General features: G+C 35.8%; 5 protein-coding genes and 1 long non-coding RNA gene across 7 annotated transcripts; 1 reads left to right on the top strand and 5 right to left on the bottom strand.

Moving 5' to 3' along the window:
• The first annotated feature begins 210 nt into the window (after window positions 1-210).
• Window positions 211-3118, top strand: LOC122281683 (40S ribosomal protein S8-like). 2 transcript variants are annotated; one of them, XM_043093416.1, is made up of 5 exons: window positions 211-366; window positions 472-544; window positions 1411-1744; window positions 2210-2391; window positions 2834-3118. In XM_043093416.1, exons 1-5 carry the CDS (start codon window positions 363-365, stop codon window positions 2913-2915), a joined length of 675 nt encoding a protein of 224 aa, XP_042949350.1. In that variant the 5' UTR covers window positions 211-362; the 3' UTR covers window positions 2916-3118. The 2 variants fall into 2 exon arrangements, with proteins under 2 accessions (XP_042949350.1, XP_042949351.1); XM_043093417.1 differs by having other exon boundaries at window positions 247-377.
• Window positions 3119-3367: 249 nt separating this feature from the next.
• LOC122281684 lies at window positions 3368-5201 on the bottom strand. Its single transcript, XR_006230279.1, has 2 exons — window positions 4426-5201; window positions 3368-3917 (listed from the first exon to the last, which is right to left on the bottom strand). It is a non-coding gene; the product is annotated as an uncharacterized LOC122281684 (long non-coding RNA).
• Window positions 5202-6958: 1757 nt separating this feature from the next.
• LOC122281948 (beta-1,2-xylosyltransferase) lies at window positions 6959-10266 on the bottom strand. The gene is made up of 3 exons (XM_043093832.1): window positions 9548-10266; window positions 8947-9096; window positions 6959-8158 (listed from the first exon to the last, which is right to left on the bottom strand). Exons 1-3 carry the CDS (start codon window positions 10190-10192, stop codon window positions 7436-7438), a joined length of 1518 nt encoding a protein of 505 aa, XP_042949766.1. The 5' UTR covers window positions 10193-10266; the 3' UTR covers window positions 6959-7435.
• Window positions 10267-12435: 2169 nt separating this feature from the next.
• LOC122282545 (zinc finger BED domain-containing protein RICESLEEPER 2-like) lies at window positions 12436-16060 on the bottom strand. Its single transcript, XM_043094479.1, has 3 exons — window positions 15883-16060; window positions 12723-14821; window positions 12436-12468 (listed from the first exon to the last, which is right to left on the bottom strand). Exons 1-3 carry the CDS (start codon window positions 16058-16060, stop codon window positions 12436-12438), a joined length of 2310 nt encoding a protein of 769 aa, XP_042950413.1.
• Window positions 16061-17693: 1633 nt separating this feature from the next.
• Window positions 17694-20180, bottom strand: LOC122280547 (pirin-like protein). Its single transcript, XM_043091497.1, has 6 exons — window positions 19982-20180; window positions 19818-19867; window positions 19675-19713; window positions 19543-19571; window positions 18907-19073; window positions 17694-18365 (listed from the first exon to the last, which is right to left on the bottom strand). The coding sequence occupies exons 1-6, from the start codon at window positions 20098-20100 to the stop codon at window positions 17861-17863; spliced, it is 909 nt and encodes a 302-aa protein (XP_042947431.1). The 5' UTR covers window positions 20101-20180; the 3' UTR covers window positions 17694-17860.
• Window positions 20181-21975: 1795 nt separating this feature from the next.
• Window positions 21976-23501, bottom strand: LOC122282838 (exopolygalacturonase-like). The gene is made up of 3 exons (XM_043094882.1): window positions 23076-23501; window positions 22466-22978; window positions 21976-22344 (listed from the first exon to the last, which is right to left on the bottom strand). The coding sequence occupies exons 1-3, from the start codon at window positions 23352-23354 to the stop codon at window positions 22120-22122; spliced, it is 1017 nt and encodes a 338-aa protein (XP_042950816.1). The 5' UTR covers window positions 23355-23501; the 3' UTR covers window positions 21976-22119.
• Between the last annotated feature and the right edge of the window lie 1385 nt (window positions 23502-24886).

The following is a 24886-nucleotide window of genomic DNA, read 5'->3' as shown; positions in this document are numbered from 1 at the left end:
TTCGTGCGCAATCTCTGCCCCAACTCTCTGCATTCATCATTTTCCTCGGAGCATGAGCATCCTCGGAAGTTGGATAGGCCTGAAATGCTAGGCCCAGCTATCTCTTACAGGCCTAATTTTATAAGCCCAATTACTGTATCACATATGCGCGCGATGAAATCAAACGCCTTATAGTTTATCCGACTCTTTTGCCCTCCAATACCATGTAAATGTCGAGGATACTTTGGTAATTACGAAACTAGGGTTTAGAGTGAGTTAACCCTAGCTCGCCTCCACTTCCTTTCCGTCTTGGACCTCGGCTTCTCCGCAGAGATTTCTGGACTTGTGGGAGACGGACACCGAAGAACACCCGCTCGGCCAAAATGGGTATCTCTTAGGTTACTCTAAAGATTTTTAGTACATCTTCAAGTTTTTATTTTTGGCAACGGTTTTGTGATGATGATGATTTGGAGTGATTACTTGGATTTATAGGTATTTCTCGTGATTCCATGCACAAGAGACGTGCCACTGGGGGCAAGAAGAAGGCTTGGAGGAAGAAGCGCAAGTAATTCTGAAAATCCATTTAGTTCCCTTAGCTGAGAAATTTAGAAGGAAAAGTGAATGGGGATCTTAATATCCTTTGGTTCGTCCCGTATTTTTTTGTAAAAGAGGTTAATTTCATTATTGCAGTTGAATAATCTCGGTCTGTATATGTCTTTTAGTATCATGTGTTCGTTTGGCAGTATAAATTTCGTGAATAACATTTTTTTTAAAGTTTTAAGCGCTTTTTATGTGGCTCATTAGCTTTCTTTTTTTGCATATGATTCATGGCCGGCTTAAATTGGATAGTGAGTAACACGAAAACCCCCTAATATCCATGTCTTATTTGTTTGTATTTTTTCTGCTTAGCCTCTGACTGATAGATTTGTTTCGTACTTGAATGAAGTGAAGCCCCATGCACCTGTATGCCACAATTTCTTGAAACTGTGATATATTGCTTTGTCTGATTAATGGATCTGTCTAATTTTTTATCCGACGTCCTCAATATCTCTGTTTGTCTTTCTTTTGGATGAATAAAACCTATTTCCCACAATTACCAAAACCTCAATCTGTACTGCCTTGGTTTGTTGATTTCTCAACGGTATTCTTGAGTTGAAATTGTAAACCCGTAAGTTCATGATTCTTTTTTTTAATCAGTAAATAAGAATTTTACCGAAAATAGGCAAAGCCAAGTACACGGGACCATAAGTTCCTGACTTTTAATTATTCCACTTGTTTTTTGAATTCATATTTATTTGGTTTCATCTTATATTTGCATTTTGCAGGCAGATGACACCCTATTTGAAATCTTTTCAACTTCAAATAAATTTAACCGTTATCTTATCATCCTAGGAAATGGGCTTATCTTGTCTTCTTTTTTTTTTTTCCAAGATATGAGCTCGGAAGGCAACCTGCAAACACAAAGCTATCAAGCAACAAGACAGTTAGGAGGATTAGGGTTCGAGGTGGGAATGTGAAGTGGCGTGCTCTGCGGCTTGACACTGGAAACTACTCATGGGGGAGTGAGGCTGTGACCCGGAAAACCCGTATTCTTGATGTGGTCTACAATGCATCCAACAATGAGCTGGTTCGTACTCAAACTCTGGTAAAAAGTGCTATCGTTCAGGTTGATGCAGCGCCATTCAAGCAGTGGTATCTTCAGCATTATGGAGTTGATATTGGTCGCAAGAAGAAAACTTTGGCTTCCACCAAGAAAGAAAGCGAGGTAGGGGCAGCATTTTTCTTCTGCGTGTGGTTCTTGTGTATCCCGGTACAGATATTGGTACAAGTGTTTGTTACCTTTTTGATATTATTTGGTAGAGATATTAGCACAATTTTCAGTGGTCGGTTTTAGTTATTTTGGTGAAGAAGTTATTTCCAATGGATATTTTACGTCTTTGGTGATGGTAGTTTTATCTTGTTGAATTACTATTATCTTTTGGTCCATCGACTGGTATCGTATAGAAGTTTGTAATTGGCTAGGCTTGATATGCATTGGTTGTATTTTGATTAATCTCTGGGTGGAAAATGGCTGTCAAAGAATCAAAATTCATACACGGTGGCTATGCATTTATGTTTGGTGCTCTCTTTTCCTTTCTTCTTTTTTATTGGAATAAAATTTTGAATTGTCCGATCGAATTAAGGCAGGGGTGTTTTTGCTTTTACATTGTTCCACTCCAATGCTTTATAGGAGGGTGATGCTGCTGCTGCTACTGCCACTGAGGAGGTGAAGAAGAGCAACCATGTCCAGAGAAAGCTGGAGAAGCGGCAACAGAATCGCAAGCTTGATGCACACATTGAAGAGCAATTTGGTAGTGGTCGTTTGTTGGCTTGTATCTCATCAAGACCTGGTCAGTGTGGCCGTGCTGATGGGTATGTGACTTTCCTACATTTGTGTTCCTTTTGAGTTACCAGATGAATTGAAGGTGAATTTTGAGGTTTCTACATCTTTTGTCATGGTTAAGGGTTGTGTATCAATTGTCCATCAATGTACAATGTTTATGGACTATACCTTCCCCTATGTTATGTTATGTCTGAGCTGTTAGAAAATCCCATGTTTGTTATGCCCCGAAATCCCGTTTTCCTCCCTTTTAAATGAAATTCTATGTGTACAACATTTAAGTATAGTTTCTCAAGACAACTTGTAAAAAAAAGTATAATCTCTAATGTTGGTATGGGTTTTGTTGTGTGATATCTTTTGTAGTGTATGATATCTGATGAGAGCTTTTCATTTGCCTCGTATAATTTTCTCAGATGTTTCGTTATATACCCATTTTTGAGAGACTTACTGTTAAATGAAATGAATTTGTCGCAGATATATCTTGGAAGGTAAAGAGCTTGAGTTCTACATGAAGAAAATCCAGAGAAAGAAGGGCAAGGGAGCTGGAGCTGCCTAAAGTTTTGTTACCTGAACGTCATCCCGCATCAGAATCTGTTTTGTTCATCATGTTTCCTCTCACATAGGCCTGTATGGAACGTTTTGCGAGAAGCTATTTATTGTGTTACATTTGACTTCCTACTTGGAATATCGTGGGTGTCTTCTACTGTCATTGATGAACTGAATATCATTGTTAGCATTGAGTTTATTATTTACTACCAACTTCAGACGTATGTCCAAATTATGCTACAAGAGATGGACCACAGAATTTGGATTAGTAATTGGCAGAAAGATAGATAGGATTTCTGCATAAGATGAAAGATAATTTTAAATCAAGCCCTTCAATCTAGTATAAGCGCTTGTTATTCTACCGCCTGCATATTCTTAAGCGAGTGCTGGCACTTTTCTGCCAAAATAAAAAGAAATGAGATCTTTTCTCTTTTTGAAGAGAGAAGAAAAAGAGATCTAATAGGACTTGAAAATCGATATTTTATTCAAGCTTTGAAAATCGATGAAATAATACTCAAATCGTTCAAATTTAGCATTCCAATCTTGTAGTTGATAGAATGAACTAAATAACGTGCATTAAGATGAGAATACACCATAATCCAATGAGTTTTTGAATCTATGCTTGCAATCCAGTGAGAGCCAAATTCATTGCCTTGCTTCGACAGCCATTACAAACTTGGTACCCTAACGGCATTGCGCCAATGAAATTTCAAAATGAGTCTTGACTTGCCAGTACACAAAGGGCAGGGATGGAGAATAATAACTTGTCGAGTGTATTTCCCATAAATATAAGCCCAGAGCCATTAAGAGCAGACTCTTCATTTACCGTACTTCTTTCTTAATCTTTCTCTCACAAAATCATTGCGAGCCTGAATTCGAGCTTGTTGAGGAGCGACTTTGACATAAGAGAGATGCAGACCTAGGAGAAAAAGAGCAGCACCGGAGACAAAACATCCCACGGTCATTGCCAGTTTCTTGGGTGTTGAAGGAAAGCAAAACACCATTTGCTTGACTGCGTACATCCAAAAGGTAAAGGAGAAAGATTTCATCAAAGATAATTATCAAACACCACCACCACATTTCATCGGAATTTGAACAATGCCTTCCATAATTTCAAGTTTCATGAAAAACTCAAAAAATGTCTGATCCAATACATGCATAAACGATATCATTTCCACAAGTTAGTCGAGTAAAGCCTTAGCTACTGAATACTATATTCGTCTCCGAAACTACAATAAACAATATGAATTCATTTGAAATACCAATAATACGAGCATGTACACATTAATCAAGATAGCTCAGAAGCTCACAAGTGCCCGTGTATAGTTCAACTGGTTGACTCTAAGAAAACCCATATCAATAACATTGTATAGAAGGAAAAGAAAAAGAAAAGAAACTTCCAAGAAGCTTTTCGTCAAACATGTAGAGTGCAATTTGTTTAAGAAAACCTCAACTAACTCGATTCCATTACTAATCATAAATTGATTGGTTTAAGCTAGAAATGGGGTCAAAAGTTGTACCTTTTGAGTTGGGAACAGATGGGTGAGTGAGTGGGAGTTCACGGGAAGACTGGAGGCAGAGGGTGTGTTTGAGTCCAACGAAGGAAAGCGAATAAAGAGATCTGGAGACACACACTTCAAAATTCCAAGATGTTAAACAGAGGGAGGATGACAGTATGGCTAAAAGATTTTGGACCGCTGTAGGGTGTTGGGAAAGGATGTCTACTCAACTTCACTGACCACTTGCAATCTTCAGAACCGCGACTCGTTTCTCTCTCCTATTATACGTTTATTAAGTTATAACTTATAACTTCCATTAAATTGTATTTTTCTAATAAATTAAGAAATATGTATAGAAAGTATTAGCAAAGCTCATTTCTCCTTTCTCTAACCCGATCTCTTTTCTCCTCTCTTATTCTCTCTCCTCGTCCCTGCCCGAGTCTCCACCCGTCATCTCTCTCTCTCTCTCTAATTTGGTGCCCTAGCATTATCACCGTTAAGAACGATTTATATTGATGGATCCCCAAAACCCTCTAGCTTGAAGTTATTTAATTACTGCACACCAAACTGAAATAAAAGTACTGTTCACATTGTTTTGGATTTTTGGGGGTGATTTCCCTTTTCCAACCCTTAAATGAAATGAATAAATCTTTAGGAGTGATGGCCGACCAATCTGTAAAGAAGAAAACACTTTTTTAGTAATGCTACATACAGTCATTTTTGCACATTTTCTGCGCACTCCACTGATATGATTGGCTGGATTAATTTTTTTTTAATACACAACCAATCATATCACTGGAGTGTACAAAGGAGTCCACAAAAATGACTGCACATAGAATTTTCCTTAAAAAAAAACTACTTTGGGGGTTGATGACTGACCAATTAGCAATTCAGGCTGTCGGGAGAGCTTCGATTGAAAGGGAGAGGAGAGTTGCCGCCGCGGGGGGGGGGGGGGGGGGGGGGGGGGGGGTGGGGGGTTGGTGTGACGGAGGGGAAGAGAAAGGATCCAAGTAAAAGGAGGAGGGGAGAGAGAAAAAAAAGAAAAATTGAGATATAAGCAGATCGATAGTTAAAATTTCTCACGCCTTAACATTTTATTGAAGGAAGGGTGTAAAATTTCAAAGAACATTTAATCCGATTTATTTATTTTCATTTTTAGTAATACTAAATTATTTTTATTATAAAATAAATTTAAAAGATGACTATTATTTTTTAATTTGTTGATTAAGACATTATTATTTTTTTATTAAATAACTTGACGAATTTTTGTAAATTTTTAATAAGTGGGTTCTAATTAGGCCCATTTGGATTGTAAGACTCTCTATTATATCATCTTATTTTAATATTCAAATATTATAAATATAGATATTTTTTAATTTTAAATTTTTAACTTTTTAATCTAATCATTATAATTTTTCTAAATAAAATACATAAACAATTCAATTTTTTTAAATTTTAAAATAAAACTTATATTATAATAAAATTTTAATTTTATAATATTTTTATTCAACTTTTCTCTTTTCTTTCTTAAAAGCTGATAAAACATCTTAACTCAAACTATTTTACTACTACTTACAAACTATTTCATTATTATTTACAAATTATCTCTTCATCTTGTCTGACTATCCAAACAAGTCCTTAATATTCTCTACTCCAATTAGAAGAATTTAATAATAATATTTACTTAATTATTTTACAAACAATCAAGTCAATTAGATTTATTAAGTTTTACGCAGATGTTTACTACGTGCATTCGTCGTCCGAATATCTGCAACTTGAGGTCGAAGTTGTAGGGCATGTGTCGTGTTGGCAGGTACCACAACCAACTTGGAGCCCCACCTTGGTCGACGCTAGATCCCTCTCGATGAGACCATGTTCGCTTTAAACCAACAAACAGAAGTACAACTACTACACGAATGAATCCTCCTTGGATGCCTACACAACTTGTTCTTGTTCAGACAATGAGTTTGAGGTATATATGCAATGTCATCATGTCTGCAATTAAACTTCCATCATGATGATTCTTGATAGTTGATCATCAGAACGTCTCAACTAATTTATGCAATCCTTACAAGCAAAGAAACAGGATGAAATAAAATTTCTCATACAGAATAGAATGATGGGTGCCTAACTCCATCACAATTGCTTGCAGGCCAACATTTCCATTGATCGTGAGATAACACTAGAGTTAATATGAGATATGCTAAGATTGTTATACAGCTCGATGAAGCAAATTTTTGGTTGTCAGAAACATGATGCTGACTAAAGTCTGAAATCAAATAGAACAGTGATTGCTCTCCTTGATTCCTCGTCACATGGATAATCTGCCACCTTCTTCTTCATGACTATAGAAATTGTACTTCCCCTAAATTAATTCTGGCAAATATTTAATCTCAATAAAATCGCGTTGAGTCCAATACCATATGCAGTATTGCAGAGAACAAAACCTATTGCTAAAACACGTATATAGAAGATTCATCTCTATTTAAAAACAAGTGATTGTATATGGATATTTCTAAGAATTTTGACTGAAATTAGATAGTGCACAAATCTATTGTACAAAAAAAACCTCGTCCAAGTTAGAAAGAATCAGTCTACAGGCAAAATTACGACTCCCATTAGCCGCTTCCCCAATGGTGCTGGCAGGGAGAAAACAATTATGGATTCAAAGAGACAACATACTGGATCTGCAGTGTACAATCCATCCACCTATAAATTTCAACTGTCCGCTGAATTGGAAGAAAAAATCCCAAATCCTTAATTTTAGGCCGAGGCTCTTATCTCTTCATGGTGATTGCATAAGCAGCCTCTTTTGAGTTGACCACAGATAGCCTGTAACCATCTTAACTATCTCTTCTGTTTAAGAGTCCAATCGAAACTTGTAACAGTAGCAGAAGCAAGTAAAGCTCATTCTCCACGAAAGGGTAATGGATCTAATGATGGCATACAAACAGACGCTGAAAGCAGCGACTAATCTCTATCACTTCCACTTCCATGTAACAAGATTAAATTAATTTGAAGCTAATACTTTTTAGCATGCAAGGCTCCTCAGTATGCCACTAAGTTTGTCAATAACTATTTCCGGCTTGGCATATGATCCATCAAGATTAATTGCATGATACTCCAACCCTTTCCACTTAGCTATCAATGCGAAATGTGGCCGTCGATACTGGCTGCTAATAATCTCCAGAACCACAGTTTTTGGCATTGCAGATACTAAATGAGTCAGACCCGCACCATGTGCGCCAATAATTACCGAAGCATCTTGAATGGCTCGGACTTGCTCCTTCATGGGCATGTGTGCAAACAATCCATTGACAAGGTTTATTTTGCACGAGTTATTATTATATGCCCATGTTTTCAACGAATCAAACACTTCTTCTTCATTGCTAAGCCTTGATTCAACTTTACCACCATGTCGAGGATGAGCTAAATAATCTTCACGTCGAACAAAGAGGACATTAAGACCAGAGACTGGCTTTTCAACACGGTGTCTATTTACAGGAAACCTAAAAGCAGCTCTGATTATTTCCCCAAATTCAGATAATCGAGCAGTTTTCCGGTCATCAGGATTTTGCCATAGATCGTGTGCAGATGCTCCATGACAATTTATTTCTTCAGTCAGCCCCTTAAATAAAGCAGTCTCATATCCCAAAGGTGAGAGAATAGCATGGCGAAAACAAACTGGACCACTAAAGTTCTTCGCATATCTAAGGCTAGAAAACAATGCTTTCCATGTTTCTTCCAAAGATGTCTGAAATATTTCCACCAAAGGAAGATAGATCAGGATATGTAGATAACTAAACATGGAATAGCACTCATCAAGAAGTACATAAAAACAATATAGATAAACTCAATGCAAACTAATCATACAGAAAAACATGCACACACAAAATACAACCCTTGGGAACATTCATGTTTAAGAGGGTAACTTGGAAAAACTGGAGCTCCTCTTTCGGAGATAGGAAACCCTCATTATTTCCCCCCTGCTAGAAAGACCACCATTTCAGGAAAGGTCAAGTGTTAGAATAACATTCACTGGTACATAATGGAGTACCTTGTCCCAATATGTCTCAAAACCCCACTTTCATTTCTCCTTCAGTAATCTGTATATTATAAAAACTCATTCCTTCTAATCACTGGCACGCCACAAAAGGTGGATCATTAACATTCTCAGAATATGCATATGAGAAGTCTGTAGAGTTGGATCCAAGTTCATCTTCCTAAATTAACATCATATAAAACCTACCATCCAACACAAGATTTCCGCACTAAAATATATGGCGTAAAGTCCTTAACTTCTATTGTTTAAGAACCTCTATCATGTTAACTGTCCAAAATCCTACAAGATTCCTATTGGACGACCCTAAACTAAATGTCCAGTGTTTATCTTCCTGTTATTCTCCGTTCTATCCCTTACTCAACATCAAAAAACATGATGATAAGAGTATTCACAGCAGCATTATCAAGTGTTCTTAAACAACACACGTGCAAGCAGCAGCCTAAAGAATAAACAAACTATGCCTAATCAAGCATACATACCATACAGTGGCCGTCCACGAAAACCAATCTAGGTCGATTGGGCAATCCTGTAACTCTTGAAGAGACATATGCGCTGTACCAGTCTGTAACAGTGTGGAAAAGGTTCGCATACTCAAAGCGCGTCACCAGCAGCGTAGGCTCCTCAATCCACTGCAGGTAAAACCTTCCATATCAAAAACATAAAGAATAGAAAATAAAATAATAATTTTGATTATAGACAATGTGTGGTTGGTAAATTAGGATCGGTTTTTTAGCAATTTCTATTGAACACTAATATTGGCATTAAACCCACTACTTTCAACACCAGAACATCCAAATCCCATCGAAGTTTTCACAATCAACGCCTACGTAGAACAAGAAAAATAATAAAAAGAGAGAAGAAGACTGACATATCACAACCTACCAAATATGCACGCCCACTTAAAATGGAAACTTCATGAGTAAACCACCCAAAAAAATTACTAAATTCCCGATTTCATCAACTTCCAGATCCATAGATAGAAAGTAAGAAACCAATGAAGTGAATATGAAGTCAACAAGTAATAAATTCAAATATTGGTACTTGAAATCCAACAAACAAAACCTAAACTAAACGTCTAACCTCTTGGCACTCGAACCCGCTCCCCGCAACGACACGAACAGACCCGATCAAAGCCCGCATGGTATGAGTCAGGATCTCCCCCTGCGGCACGTAACGATCGAGGAACCCGTCGTCGACGAGTCTCCGTGGCGGACCCTCAAACCCAACTCCTCCGTCGACCTCGAAAGCACCGTTTTGGAATTTGGGAAGCTCGTCCTCCTCACGCCTCCCGATCACCTGGTGTAACATCTCCCCTCCCTTGGAGACCTCGACCCTCTCTGGGACCATCCGAAGATTCCCTCCCTCGCACACAGAACTGCGAAGGGTCTCGCTGTACCAGCAGCGGAACCATCCGCGGGGATCCGCCGCTGGGGAGATGAGATCGAGGCGGAGAGAGAAGCCGTTGCCGAAGTAGGCCTCGCAGGAGCCAGTGTTAGCGGGTGGGTGGGACCAGGGAAGGTAGGAGGGTAAGATGGGCCAAGACTTGAGCTTGTTTCGGAACCGGAGACGGTTAATACGAGGATTACGGTAGTTACGGGGGAGGTTTGGGATGGGGGAGGCAGAGGATTTGGAGTGGGAAGCGAAGTAAACGCAGAGTGAAATGGAGTTGAGAGCGAATAGGAAGAGAACGATCCTCAGGAGCCAGACGTTCCTCTTGCTCGCCATTTACGCCTTCTGTGTTTTCTGCTTGTTTTCCAATTGCATGTACTTGAATGTTGAAAAATTCTACACACCAATTCACCGCACATCTATTTTTGTACTTTACCTTTTTATTTTTATTCCTATAAATATATGTGATATAGATTTTTTATTTTTTTTTATTTTTTGAAATAGATATGTGATACATTTATTATTTTAATATTAATTTTCACATTCTTATTATTATATTTTATTACTATTCACTTCTATTACTGAGTAAAAAACCTCTTTCATATTATATAATACAAGGTATTTTTATTATATTGTAATGTATAGTATAACGTGACTATTTATTATTAAAAGAAAGTTTTATAACTATAAGAAATCTCATAATTCTTAATACGGTGTATTAAATTTATTTTATAATAATAATAAATTTATAATCTAATATATAATACCAAATCATATCGATTTAGAAATTTATTTTTATAAAATTTATTTATGGTTAAAATATTTATTTTATTAAAACTTTATTGACATACATAAGAGAGTTATTTTATTCAATAACCTTACACCCATACACCTATGACATAGATTTTTATTTTTATATTTTTTTCAACAAGTGTATAATGTAATACATAATACATAATACGACGTGCACATTATGAGGGCTAGATTTACCAAAAAATAAAAATAAAAAATAAAAGCAAAAATTAGAAATAAATGTATATAAATATAATACATAAAATCTACTTAGAATAAAAAGAATTTTATAATTTAATACATCAAAATGATAAAATGGTAGTCCATCTACTTGGTGAGTGACACATCAAACATGTAGCAAACATTAGTAATGCTACATACAGTCGTGGAATTGCAAACGCCGCGCAATCGCTTTGAAAAAGAGTGGGATCCACGATTAAAAAGTTAGTTTTTTTTTTCATGTGGGTCCCATATTAATTCATTTTTTTCAAAATGACTGCACGCTGCTTGTACAACCACGACTGCAAATATTATTTCTCAGCAAACATTGATTTGACTAAATTGTAATTTTATCTTTTGATCGATGACATGCCAATTGGTGGCATATGCATCTAGGGTTGCAAACGAACCGAATCGAGTCGAATTCGAACAGGGGGTCAAGAGCTCGTTTAGCATATATATCTACTCGAACTCGACTTGAGCTCGAAAAAGATTGAGAATTTCTGATCGAGCTCGACTCGTCTAGTGAAAATTCTGATCGAACTCGACTCGAACTCGAGTACAAAAAATACTCGAGTTGATACGAGCTCGAGTAGCTCGACTCGAGCTCGATTTAAATCAGATCCACAATTTTTTGTTTTTTATTTTTGTTGGCTGAAATAAAAATGAGATTATTTCTCCTAATGAACTTTAACTAGAATTATGATAATATATATTAAATTGAGTTCTTAATGGTTATTAGACATAAATCAATGATTCATCACTTACCACAATATAATTAAAACTTACAAATAGGTAAAATAATAATTCCAACATATAAGATATCGTATCACAATAAATTACAATTTAAAATGGTAGATCACTAATTACAATTACAAAATCTAGCAAACTTACAAAAATAATAAATTATAATTTCAAATGATAAATCACTAATTACAGTTACAATTTCCAGCAAATTTACTAAAAGAATAAACTAAGTAGCTTCAAAAGCTTACAAACTTACAAATAATGCCCATTACAAATATAACACAATTCAATGACTTAGTTCTTAGTAGCTTTAGAGCTTGACAAATAATAATAAACAAAAAATTATTACAAATAAATTAGTAGATTGATAGAACAATATCAAAACCTCCATGGCACACATTCAGAAATCTAACTAAAAATTAGACGAAATATTAAAAAACAAGCCCACTTACCTTTGTTTACAAATCTCTATCAAATAATAAATTCCATTTCTTTGATCACCAAGTACAAAAAGAAACACTACAAAATACCTTCTTATAATTATTCATATTTCTCCATTCAACACAATTATACTTTTACAAAAAACTAGGGCTGCAATTCAAGTAAGTCAGATATTCAATTAATGAAATCACCTAGATCCAAGCTTCCAAAAAATCCCAAATTCCCAACCTTGTCTAGTTGGACAGCTTCAAGCCTCCAACCTCCAATGAGTCAATAAGTTTGATCCACAAAAATAATTACAACTTTTGTCTTAAATAACATGTTCTATCATTGTTCTTTGTAGTATTTCTACTAGATCAATTCACAAAAAGAAAAAGAGATTAAAAACTAGCCAAATGCCAATCACCATCAACCTATAATGCAAAACACACACGATATAATTAGCAACATGATATAACAAAATAACAATTCAAAAATAAATAGCATTATACTAAAAGGCAAAAATATACAACTTGTCACTTGATTCCCCATCAAGGCAGTAAAATCTCCTCATAAGTTGGTTCTTCTCTCTAGAAAATGAAAGAAAAAATTAGTTAAGACAAGTTCTCAATAATTTAAGACAAGTTATAGATGGCAATAAAAAATCATTAAATAAAATTATACTTACATTCGATGATTTTTTCAAACCATGAAGTACCCGAACCCAGTCAGCCCCACATAATAACATTTCTACTGTTTCAACAGACATTGATGCGCGATAAGGATCAATTACTCTACCACCAGCACTAAATGTAGATTCTGAAGCCACTGTAGTAATTGGAATTGACAAAATATCACGTGCCATCTTAGATAAAATGCGGTATTTTAGATCATTAACCTTCCACCACTCCAAGGCATCAAAATGTAAATCTGAATCCTCACTACAAATATAGACACCTTCCTCTAAATAAACATCCAAATCAGATTTCACTGGACGAATGGTATCATTCCTTCTAACGAATGATTCAAATATAGACTTGCCACTCATCACATTCTTCCCCACAACATTGATAGAGCCACTACAAGAAGAACCTATGTCTCGAGCATTTTCATGTCCACTCGACTCCACATTAGCTAAATTATAATCTTCAGCATACTCATCATACAGCTCATATAAGATTCTCAAGATGGTGTCTATGTTTTTAGTGGCTTCGGGTTCTGAATAAATTACTGGAAAACAAAATTGAACTAGCATCATCTTGAACCTTGGATTCAAAACAGCAGCCACTGCCATAAGCAAATTACATTCCCCCCAATATTTATCAAATTTTGTATTCATCTTCACAACCATTGCTCGTATGTAATCATTTAGGTCAAGAGACTTCTTGTTCAACACCTCTTTTATTCTCCATACCTCAGGAAGGAATAAGTTAGCAGTTGGATACTCAGTTCCTGAGATAATGTTTGTAACCTCATTAAAAACTGCCAAAATTTGACAGACATATTCCACTTTGGTCCAATCCTCAACACTTGGAACATAATTAAAGCCTTGATCTCTATCTCCATATCTCGGAAAGACTTCCCTAAACTCTAAGGCTGTAGCTAGCATTAGATAAGTGCTATTCCATCTGGTAGGAACATCCAAAAAAAGTTTCTTGCTTGGTAATTGCAATTGTTTTGCAATATCACTAAACTGCTTGATACGAGCTTCTGATGCAACCAAGTACTTCACCCATTCTCGAACACAGTCGACAATTTCACCAATCTCACTTAGTCCATCTTTGACCAATAAATTTGTTATATGTGCGCAACAACGCACATGAAAAAGCTGCCCCCCGATAGATAACTTCTTTTTCAAACTGAAAACATCTTTGAGAACCCTTAAAGCTACATCATTATATCTAGCATTGTCCACTGTTATTGTAGATACTTTGTTCTCAATTCCCCAATCAATGAAACACTTTTGAAGAGCATCAGCAATAATAACCCCGTTGTGTGGTGGTGGGACATTACAAAAATTTAAGACTCTTTTTTGTAAATGCCAATCAGGATCAACAAAATGACAGGTAATAACCATATATGAGATCTTTTGACCTGAAGTCCACATGTCGGTTGTTATACTGACTTTATTCACACCTCTCAATATTGTCTTCAACTTCTTTTTCTCAATCTCATAAGTGGATTGACAATCATTTCTAGCTGTAGTACGACTTATTTTTTGCCAATAAGGAGTATTAGCTCTCATAAATTTATTAAACACCACATGTTCCATCATGGAAAAAGGATACTCGTGATAAAGTATCATGTGAGAAGGTAGTTCTCTTACCTTTTTCATATCATACGAGAAATTTTTTACAAGATTCACACATTCAGAACCCTTCATGTCAATAGTCAAAACCTTTTGTCTCTTAGAAGCAGCTATGTATGGAAGACAACTAGTCAAGTGCCTATGAAAGTGAGTTGTAGAACCTGATGAAGAAATAGACAAGAGATCTTTGCAAAAGTTACACTCAGCTTTCTTGACACCATTCTTCTCCACTATTTTAAAATCTTTCCAAACTGCAGAAGTTTTCTTCCTAGGCTTCCTTTGGTATGCATATTTTTGGAGATCTATAGGGGTACTTGGGTTTTCTTCTCCACCAATAATACCATCAACTTCATTATTTCCATCATTACTATCACACTCTATAGCATTAAATTCTTCTCTACCAGTAATACCATCAACTTCAATCTCTACCAGTGGACTTGCAGATGAGCATTCAACAGTTGGTACTTGTTCAGACATGTCTAAACAAAAAATTTTATACAAGTAGTGGCAATGTTAGACACAAATATTGCAGATTAATATTTTTTTAAGAAGAAAATGTAGCTACAAATAGCTAGAGTAAAAAAATAAAAATAAAAACAAAAACAGATGTCTTCGCTCAACAAGGCGCTCGAACGCAGTGTCGAGCGCGTGTCGAGCGTTCAACTCTGCCTGAGTTCGCTCGAGCGCAGTGTCGAGCGCGTGTCGAGCGTTCAACTCTGCTTGAGTTCGCTCGAGCGAAGTGTCGAGCGCGTGTCGAGCGTTCAACTCTGCCTGAATTCGCTCGAGCTCAGTGTCGAGCGAGTGTCGAGCGATAAACGCTCGACACGCGCTCGACACTGCGCTCGAGCGAACTCGGGCAGAGTTGAACGCTCTGCGCTCGAGCGAACTCAGGCAGAGTTGAACGCTCGACACGCGCTCGACACTGCGCTCGAGCGAACTCAGATAGAATGTGTCGGCAGACCTTCGCTTGACACTTCGCTCGAGCCAATGTTCCAGATCTCCCCCCCAACTTCACAACAGCAGAAGCAAATCCAAATGTTTTATCATTATGGAAAAGGTAAAGCTATAAGAATTATCAAATACCAACTTAAGAATCTTAAAACAAAATGGAAATTTGTTAACTTAAGAAAGCAAATCCACAAGAAAGCAAATCCATTCTCAAACCTGTGAAGTATGCAGCTCAGTAGCCCCCACAAGAAAGCTCTACTTCTTCAAAGCCCAATAGCCACTATCAGAAAAGCTCTACCTCTAAGACGATTTGGCTCTTGGCTTTGGCTCCGGTTGATGATGAAAAGAATAAGAAGAAGATCACTCAATCTACAAAAGAAGATGAATCCGCTGCTTCAAAACCCTCTGCTTTTGTTTTCCTTAGATATATTTCACTGGAAATCAGATTAATGAGGAAGAAATATAAAGGGAAAAGAGGAAATCCAAACCGAGCATCCTACGTGTGAGCTTCATCTTAAAACAGAGCACTATCACACAGAGATGTTTGTGTAACTGTGTTAGCTTCAGCCTTCATCTTAAAACAGAGCAGTACCTCTTACCAATCCAAAAACTACCGAAGAAACAGAGGAACTAGAACTGGAACCGTGCTTGCTTGATGAGCTGAGGAACTGGAGTTTGGAACCGTGCAAGTTTTGGAACATTTCAAGTCTGTAGATGGCACGCTTTCTCGCTTTGCAGTCTGACTTCTGAGAAGCTCGACGGCTATCCATCTTCTCAAGCCGTAAACGTCCCACCAAGGAGCTGTTGGGGAACAGCGCCGTGCAAATAACCAAAATTCAAAATAAGGGAAATAAACAAACTAAACCCGCTAGGTGCTAAACAGTCTAAAAGGAAAAGGAAAAATATTCTAATATATTTGAAATTGTACTATTTTATTTTTCTATAGAGTCATGAATTATAAACTAAAATGTAATTAAAATTTTTATTTTTGTCAAGTACTTTTTTATTATTTTTAATCACTAAGAAAAAAAATTAAAAAATTAAAAAATTTCACTACTAGTCACTACTAATAGTGAAATAAATAAAAATGCATATGGCATCAAGAATGCCTAATACATTAAAGTCATTTAAAAAATTACATACTAAAGCTATTAATTTAATATTAAAGTATTCAATTATCCTTAATATAATATTAAATATAGCCAAATAATCAAAATATGATTAGTTAAGAAAGTGTCGTAATCAATTAGAGTTGTTTATTTTTATAAACATTTAATTACAATAATACATTATTATTGTAAAATACTAAAACATGTTACTTATACATAAACTTAAACTAACAACATATATTATTTTATATATATATATATATATATATATATTACTTAACATATATATAAAGTATAAAAAATAATATATGTATAAGTATAAAATATATATAATAAAAGAATACATGTAAGTATATTTGTAAATATATATTAATATATATATGTATAAATATTACGAGTACTGTGACGAGCTCAAAAAGAGTTGAATCGAGTTTATACGAATATTGTTCACGAGCCTAAACCGAATCGAGTCGAGATTATACGAGTTTTGCTCGTTTAATATTCGAGCCAATATTAATGTTCACGAACAACTCATTTATTAAATGAACCGAGTCCGAGTCGAATTTATACGAATCGATCTCGAATTGTTCAAGAGCGGCTCTGTTCATTTGCGGCCCTATCTGCATCTTTAGCATTACTTCAACATTTATGTTTATTTTAAAATGACAATATTAGATCCTAAACAAATAAATCCTAGTTATTGATGAATAAATAATCACCTATTCACTTTTTGCTCAAATTATGTTAAATAAATGTCGAGTGACATGGAAGAGGAAAAAATATGCATATTCAGTGTCATATTTACAAGAGTGCGAAAATTAGGTAAAAAAAAAAGTGTTCTTGTATATTAATATCAATAAATCAATAAAAATATTACTATTATGAGTTCTGTCACATTCAGTCACTTTTACATATTTTTTATATATTTTATTAATGTGATTGGTCAAATCAATTATTTTATATTAAAAAAATTTATGCAGTCAATCACATTAGTAGAATGTGTAATGAGTATGCAAAAATTACTGTCTTTTACTATTATTTCAGTGATATGTATTTACTATTATTTCAGTGATATGTATTGAAGTGGACTGGTAAATCATATGTTTCCATCCCTTAACGAAAGGTTCATGATTAAATCACTCCTATAATTATAGGGACAGCGTACCAATTATTTTTGTGCTGTTTTTTTCTTTCTTTTTTTTAGCATATGATCATAATGATTATGTTTTATTATTATTATTATTTGGAAAAGATCCAATGGACCATAAAACAGATAAGCTGTGACGGAAAGATAGGAAGAAAATGATCACCTTATATTAATAAATGTGGGTAAACTCGGCTGAATCGTAAATTTTACTTGTACAAATTTTTGGATAGCAACATGTTATCTCCTACTACTCCTTAAGCTAACAACCCAATAAATCCCAAGATACATACATGCATACATGCATGAGAGCTAATTTATATATCAAGACTAAGGGAGCTTTCTGATCTCCAATGCCTTGCTTTCTCAAATCCATTGATGCAGTTCTCAAAGTCCTCAATGGTTTGGTCAATCTCTTCTTGGTTATTCATTACAAAGGGTCCAAACTGCACCACAGGCTCACCCAACGGTTCACCCCCAACCAAGATGAACCTGAGGGGTTTGGAGGACTTGTTCCACGCCTCCAAGCCATCCCCATTGCTCAGAAGCAGAAGGTGGTGGGCCGAGACAGGCGAAGATTTTAGACTGCCAAAGATGCCTTCGCCTTCTAAGATATATACAAATGCATTCCATGATATTGCTATTGGTTGTTCAAGATGAGCTCCTGGTTTGAGAGTGAAGTCCAAGTACATTGTTGGGGTCCTTGTGTAGATTGGTGACTTGGTTCCCAAGGCCTCCCCAGCTATGACTCTAACTTTGATTCCATCTTTGACAGCTTCTGAAACGTTTTTGCTTAGTATTTCTTGATACCTTGGTTCAATCCTGTGAAAAACAAGAGCACAAAACAGATGAGGTTTTGGACTTTTGGATACCTCCACAATCCCAAAAGACAATTCAATTAGGATACTGTACATATTGCAATCTGGCACTTGTGTTACATTTGTTTACCAGAAAACATGTAAAGGTTAGGCATTTGAAAGCCGTGAAATTAAGTACTTCCATTAAAAAACGATCATTAACGCCAAAGTACTGTTGTACTTGTATGACAGAAGTTCAAAACTAGTGGGCGGCGCTAGCATCTATCATGAAGAAGATAGCTTATTCACCACGGAATATGAGTATAAACTTTGAAAGGCAGAATTTATGGTTGGTATGCACACGCGCAATATAGTGCATTCAAAAGCACCTTTAGAAAAGTTTCCATGGACCATAGTGACAAATGATCATAATAGTAGATGACAAAATGCATATTCCCATTACAACAAGTTTGAATATTCTTCTGGTTTATGATTACCATATAGTGACATCAAATATATGTCTTGTACAGCCAATCTAATATTTAATGTGTGAAGAATTTGCATACATTTTATGCTTGGAGGAGAGGTTGATCCACAACTGTAGCCCCTTTTGGGTTCCCTGGGCAGCTGGCATTTCTGAGTGAACAATCCCTCTTCCTGCAGTCATCCATTGTAAGTCACCGACTCCTATGGTTCCCTTATGTCCTTCAAAATCTTCATGTGTGACAGATCCCTGTTCAATCAAACAATTGCATGCAACTAAGGCAAGTGCTTCTCACTTCTAAACTAAAAGTTCAATTTAAGGACTTTTCTATTAAAAAAAAAATTGACACAAGACGGTAGTCATATATATTACGCATGCATGAGGACATTCCCAGGCATTTTAACACCTTTCCTGGCAAATACCTGGTGCCAAGAAAGGTAATTTCAACCTTGGAGAGTTGTTAAATAGTGTTTTCCTTGTATCTCATTGGCTAACCCCATGGAGACATATTGCCAGTCTGCTGACAAATAACACCACCTTGGGAAGTCCTCAGATCAGATAGACTTCCAGCTCTCAAGTCTCACCTAATAATTTGAACTTCCAGTCTCATTAAATTAAACGTTTTTTCATTCACCTCTTTCTTTTTCTTTTCTTTTCTTTTTTTTTTCTTTTTTCTTTTTTAAAAAAGAAGAAGAGCTGGAATGATTAATGCACATACCTGCAGCATATAGGTCACAGTCTCAAATCCTGCCAAGAGGAAATACACGAATTAATAATTACAACCATCCATAGTTAATCTCAACAGGTAAAGCTAATTTACCAAAGGGAGATAAAAGGGAAATATCCATACCTCTATGGGGATGATCAGGAAATCCAGCAGGAGCAGTAACTGCAATATTTAAAAACAAAATATAAGGAAAATGAGATTACATGCATAAAGAAAGACCATCACATTCATGCAGAAACAGAGGAAAACAGATGAGAGATACCCACCAGAGAATTCATCCAGAACAAGAAAAGGATCAAAGTATTTCAACTCAAACCTGAGGAAAAAACAAAAAAATCCGTAAGACCGATTGGTCAGAAGAATCAGAACACGTTAAACTGCTCAAAGATTGAAAGCAACACCATTTGGGTGATCGCCCTCGTAGTCTTACCTTCCTATGCTCCTTCTAACGATAGCCCCAGCTCCTTCATGTTGTGGTCTGGCCAAAAACTTCCTTTCCACAAGACGTGGTTCTTTGAGAACTCTACAGCTTTCAGTACTGTTGGTCATTTTTCTATATGTATCAGCTTACAGATATAGACCGCTTTAAAGTTCAAATGTGAGCAATAACCCAAGACCTTAAAGCTATATAAAGGGGGGAGAGAGAGAGAGAGAGAGAGAGAGAGAGAGAGAGAGAGAGATTATTTGGAAGGTCAAATGGAAATGTTGGCGGCCAAATAAGACCCACACGGCATGAGAGACGGGAACTTGCTTTGCTTCAGCCAAAGGGAATGAGGGACCCGTTTATTTCTGTGCATAGCGTCAGCATCGCGTTGTGATGATGTACCATGTGGCGTAAGTTCCACGTGTAAATTCATCATCCATGGCTTGCTGCCTGGGTCAGGCATTATACTGTGAGGCCCACATATAGTGGGCCCAAAATATTATTACGTAGGCCCGCACATTTGGAGGTTGGATATTAAATTCATTGCTTAACATGAAAAAAAAAAATTTCTTATTTTAATTTTTTTTAAAACTCAGAACAAAATAATAATTATTTATTTTTCTATTTTTGTAAATTAGAGATGAAAAAAAAAACATATAATTCATATTGGGACAAACGTCTAAAATCAATCATCCATCACCAACAGTTCCATTGAGCAATCAAGAATTAATTGTGATTTAAGAGCACATGATTCCTAGTCATTTGTCGGGAAAATCAAAAAAATCTTGATTACTTGTTCGACCAAAATGAAAAGCAAAACACAAGTATGCCCTCTTCCCATGCCTCCTTGAAATGACCGCTGGTCACAAATGTTTTTATTTAATCATTAAAAAAATAATTTTAAGTATTTTGATATATTTTTTTTATTTTTTAAAAGTATTTAAAAATATTAAAAAAATATAAAAAAAAAAACTCAAAAATTAAATACAGTCAAAATGAGCGTTGCACTGAGATGTAGAGTAGCACTGCCCAAATGAAAAATAGCCAACTTAAAAACCATGGACAATTAATGGTCACTTTGACATTCATTTCCTTAAATTATGGGTGTAGCTGCATCCACTGCTTCCTTTTGAATTACATGTATGTACACGTTTTTTAAATTCGCAGGGGGATGAGATGAATCTTCCTCTATATTTCCAAAAGGAAAGTCTCGTAGAGTTGTTGGTAAGAAGTGGTAATATCTTGATTGTTTTTAATTCAAAAAATAATAATTTAAAATGAATAATGTTACGTGTAATTACTTATGTATATTCTCTACATATTTCTCTAATATAATTAATTAGATCAATATTTTTTAATATACAGTCAATCATATTAATAAAATATATAAAAAATATATAAAAATAAATCGTATAAAAAATTTTTATATATAAAATAATGTCAGTTTATATATTTATTTTTATTAGAATAACAAATGATTTTTATATATATATTAATTTAGAGGTGACTTAGGTCAGGAACTAGACTTTGCCACGCATCGATCTTCTTTCTTCCCTGTTGATGACATCGTTAATACAAAAGCATGACGTGAGAAGAGCCGTTTAAGCAAGTCAAACAAAAGTTTAGTCGACTTTATCTGTAATACAATGTGTGTTTTATTAATTCCGTGATGATTTAGGGATTACGAATGATGATGTTTGCAACTTTTGCCGCTTCGATCCTTATGAAAACAATTTATGCCTCTAATTCTTTTGAATTTTAATTGCCTTTTTTTTTTAGTATGAATTATTCTTTCGAAAATGCTTGCCTTATTAATTGGGAATTAACAATTTTTACGTGATAATAATATTTACAGTTTTAAGATATGTAAATGATAAGTCTCGTGCACTTCTTAACCTTTTAAAAATGTAGATAAATATATTTATTTTTTTCAAATGAAATATACGAATCTTGCTGTAATAAAATTATATTTAATATTATTCTCATGCAAGTTACTGTACATTACCTGAGTAGAGACAAAAGAAACAGAAGTGTCTCAAATCTAGGTCAGGTGTTGAGATTATTAAACATGAATTTGGGAATTTGCTAGGTAGGCCTAGGATGATTTCAAGCACAAGTTACTTGCTGCAAAAGGGGGAGTAGTGCTAGAGGCAAGAGGGAGGGCGTTGAATACCATAAGCAACACCTTTGGCATAAAAACATGAGGAAGTGGCTGGTCCTCCATTGTAAAGCAGATTAATGTCTCTGAGCACAATCTTCTGGCAAGGTTTACTTCTGCTGCATTTTAAAGTTACTGCCATCTTTGTGCTCGAAGTGCCCCTAATGTTTCTGTACTTCACATCTTGAATCTGAACTTGGGAATCACCCTCCTGTTCGTGAGGGAAAGAAAAAAGAAAAAAAGTATCTCCCAACATGTTTGATTAATCAAGCTGTGCATAAAGGACAGATATATGTAGCATATATGCATTGAAATGGCAAAGAGAGAAGTACCTTCTGACAATTCCCAGCTTGGCAATATTGTTGGTCAATCATGATGGGGTTGTTGACATGCTCCATGATAATGTTCTCAAAGGTCAGACCCAAAACACTGCTTGCATAAGGGAGAGCCCATGTTTTGATCCTCAAGCCATTGGCAGTGCCAATCAAGGTGCAGGCTTTCACCTTCACTCCACGAACATCTTCTTCATTAGGCGACCTCCCGAGGCTCCCAACGCTGATTCCATGGCCGGGACCACATATAACGTTTGTAATGTTTATGTACATCGAACCAGGGCTCAGGGAAACACAGTCATCTCCGGTTGCTATTCGAGCATTCGATATGTCTATGTTTCTCGACGAACCAATGTGGATTCCATCGGTGTTGGGGCTGTTTGCCGGAGCTATTAGATTGACGTGTCGTAATTTTAGACCGTCACAGCCGAAAACGTCTATATGGACACCCTTGCTATTGATTAAAGTTAGGTTGGTAATCCATGAATTGGTAAGGAAATCCAATCTCAATGACTGAAAAAACACCAGGAAACCAAACAATTAATGAAACATGGGAGAGACCATTTTCCAACATGGTAGGAGGGCTGGAGAACATAAAGCAAGAACTTACAGGGGGAAGAGGCTTGCAGTCTGGTCTCTTGCTGCAAGAATTGTAGGGCCAAGCAGAGGAACCTCGGCCATCCAACGACCCACCTCCGCCGATTACGAGCCTGTCCATGTATTGGAAGCTGATCCAATGGTCGACATTAACAGAAGATGCTATGTCAGTAGGAGCCAGTAGGGTCCCCACGATCAGAAACACCACGTGGCCTTTGCATGGGCCTTTGAACACTGTTGGCCCCAGCATATATCTTCCATGTGGGATCAAAACCACATTGATTCCTTCCATTTGACAAGCTCTGTTAAATACATTTTGAAAAACCTACAAAGGCAAAGCACACTTTGTCAAAAAAGAAGAAAATATCGTGTAATATCTTACTGTACTTGTTGAAATGATATTCATGTAAAACTTGTTGAGCAAAATATCACCTCGCTGTTATCGGTTTTTCCATCGGCAATGGCACCGTATTTCACTGCATTAAAAACCATTTTTCCTGCTCCAACTTCAGAAATGCATGCTAACAAGAAGATTATGCAGACACAGTGAAAAACTGCTGATAAACCCATGTTTTCTACAGCTACTAGTCGACTGTGTTGTTGAATTTTTTCTGTGTTCTGGGGTTCTTATAGTGAGCTTTCGTTGATTGAAAAGGAATGCAAAAGAAGTAGAATCCTGTGATTATGGCCCTCATAGTTAATGCACTTGATTTACTGGATAGAAAGAGAATATTTTGTCCTGACCAAAATTCCTTCTTTTAAGTAGCTGATTGAGGTAAAAAATTCAATTTGAAGAAACATAAACCACACTAACCATATTGTGATTGACTCGATTAGGCAATCCTAAATTCTGCAACCAAAAAAGGGAAGGGAGGAGAAGAAAAGGATTTGTCTCATTTCCTAATTTCAACAGCTCACTTACCAAACAAACAAAGACATGAATTTTCAATAACTGGAGAAGGAGAAATGTGTCAAAGTCAAAACTCTAAGAAGTTCTTCTCAAGGAGCTGCTATGCACAAATGGTTTGAGTGAAAATTCGAGTTTTTTTGGTTTCTATTTTTTTTTTTAAAGTGGAATGTGAATTATCAGTAGGAGCCTTGACAGTTCTATGTGAAGTTCTACTTTCTACGCTTCCCAGTAACATGCATGCATACGTAGTGTTAAAAGAATGCTTGGATATCTAAAATCGACCAATTCAATTTTATATATCTTTTTAAAATATTGTTCATTTGACTACAACTTTTACCACAACAATTGAGTTGAAGTTGTTTATATGGGATCTATTTTGTAGCATGATAGCATCTCTAGGCTCTGCCGCTCTAGCCTTTACTCTATCGGGTCATGTGGTATCAAGCCAATTCGGCTCTTGGCATTCTAGCCTTACTCTTGAAAAATGGCTTTCATCATGCTGTAGATTTTGGCCAAAATTAGACAGCCCTAAATCCCATATTAATTATCTGGAGGAAGGAAGAATCTCATGAAATTACTAAATATTGATTATTGCATCTGCCAAGTGATAATAGGAAAAAAATCTTACTCACAATTTTATCAAAATTTGCAGATCTCTAATAGATAAGAAATATACAACAACTCGAGAAAATCTTAACATGCACTCATTTTAAAATAATGCTACTCATTATCTCTATATCACACATCTACTTTTATTTTTTATTTTTTATATTTATTTTTACTTAACAAATATGTAGTGCAAGAATGATGTGTAGAAAAACTGAATTAGTTTAGCAAAAGCAAAGAAAAAAAAAAAAAAATGAAAACAGCAATAATGTATGGTGTAAGCAGCTGGATAGAAAGACACCTCATTT

This window comes from Carya illinoinensis, chromosome 11, assembly GCF_018687715.1.
Source record: "Carya illinoinensis cultivar Pawnee chromosome 11, C.illinoinensisPawnee_v1, whole genome shotgun sequence".
Classification (NCBI taxonomy): domain Eukaryota; kingdom Viridiplantae; phylum Streptophyta; class Magnoliopsida; order Fagales; family Juglandaceae; genus Carya; species Carya illinoinensis.
This window is presented reverse-complemented; position numbering and strand designations above follow the sequence as displayed.

What these genes read in the sequence shown, in the direction of transcription:
- LOC122282545 (XM_043094479.1), bottom strand. Translation starts at nt 16,060, where the DNA reads ATGGATAGCCGTCGAGCTTCTCAGAAGTCAGACTGCAAAGCGAGAAAG. An exon ending in AGTTTTTGGATTGGTAAGAG is followed by an intron (nt 14,822 to 15,882) that starts GTACTGCTCTGT and finishes TTTTTTGTTTAG; the next exon opens with ACATGTCTGAACAAGTACCA. An exon ending in GTTTGAAAAAATCATCGAAT is followed by an intron (nt 12,469 to 12,722) that starts GTAAGTATAATT and finishes TTTGCATTATAG; the next exon opens with GTTGATGGTGATTGGCATTT.
- LOC122281683 (XM_043093416.1), top strand. An exon ending in GCTTGGAGGAAGAAGCGCAA is followed by an intron (nt 545 to 1,410) that starts GTAATTCTGAAA and finishes TTTTTTTCCAAG; the next exon opens with ATATGAGCTCGGAAGGCAAC. An exon ending in CAGTGTGGCCGTGCTGATGG is followed by an intron (nt 2,392 to 2,833) that starts GTATGTGACTTT and finishes AATTTGTCGCAG; the next exon opens with ATATATCTTGGAAGGTAAAG.
- LOC122282838 (XM_043094882.1), bottom strand. Translation starts at nt 23,354, where the DNA reads ATGGAAGGAATCAATGTGGTTTTGATCCCACATGGAAGATATATGCTG. An exon ending in ACTGCAAGCCTCTTCCCCCT is followed by an intron (nt 22,979 to 23,075) that starts GTAAGTTCTTGC and finishes GTGTTTTTTCAG; the next exon opens with TCATTGAGATTGGATTTCCT. An exon ending in AAGCTGGGAATTGTCAGAAG is followed by an intron (nt 22,345 to 22,465) that starts GTACTTCTCTCT and finishes CCTCACGAACAG; the next exon opens with GAGGGTGATTCCCAAGTTCA.
- LOC122280547 (XM_043091497.1), bottom strand. Translation starts at nt 20,100, where the DNA reads ATGACCAACAGTACTGAAAGCTGTAGAGTTCTCAAAGAACCACGTCTT. An exon ending in GTTAGAAGGAGCATAGGAAG is followed by an intron (nt 19,868 to 19,981) that starts GTAAGACTACGA and finishes TTTTTTCCTCAG; the next exon opens with GTTTGAGTTGAAATACTTTG. An exon ending in CTCTCCTCCAAGCATAAAAT is followed by an intron (nt 18,366 to 18,906) that starts GTATGCAAATTC and finishes TGTTTTTCACAG; the next exon opens with GATTGAACCAAGGTATCAAG.
- LOC122281948 (XM_043093832.1), bottom strand. Translation starts at nt 10,192, where the DNA reads ATGGCGAGCAAGAGGAACGTCTGGCTCCTGAGGATCGTTCTCTTCCTA. An exon ending in GCGGGTTCGAGTGCCAAGAG is followed by an intron (nt 9,097 to 9,547) that starts GTTAGACGTTTA and finishes TTTTACCTGCAG; the next exon opens with TGGATTGAGGAGCCTACGCT. An exon ending in TCGTGGACGGCCACTGTATG is followed by an intron (nt 8,159 to 8,946) that starts GTATGTATGCTT and finishes GAAATATTTCAG; the next exon opens with ACATCTTTGGAAGAAACATG.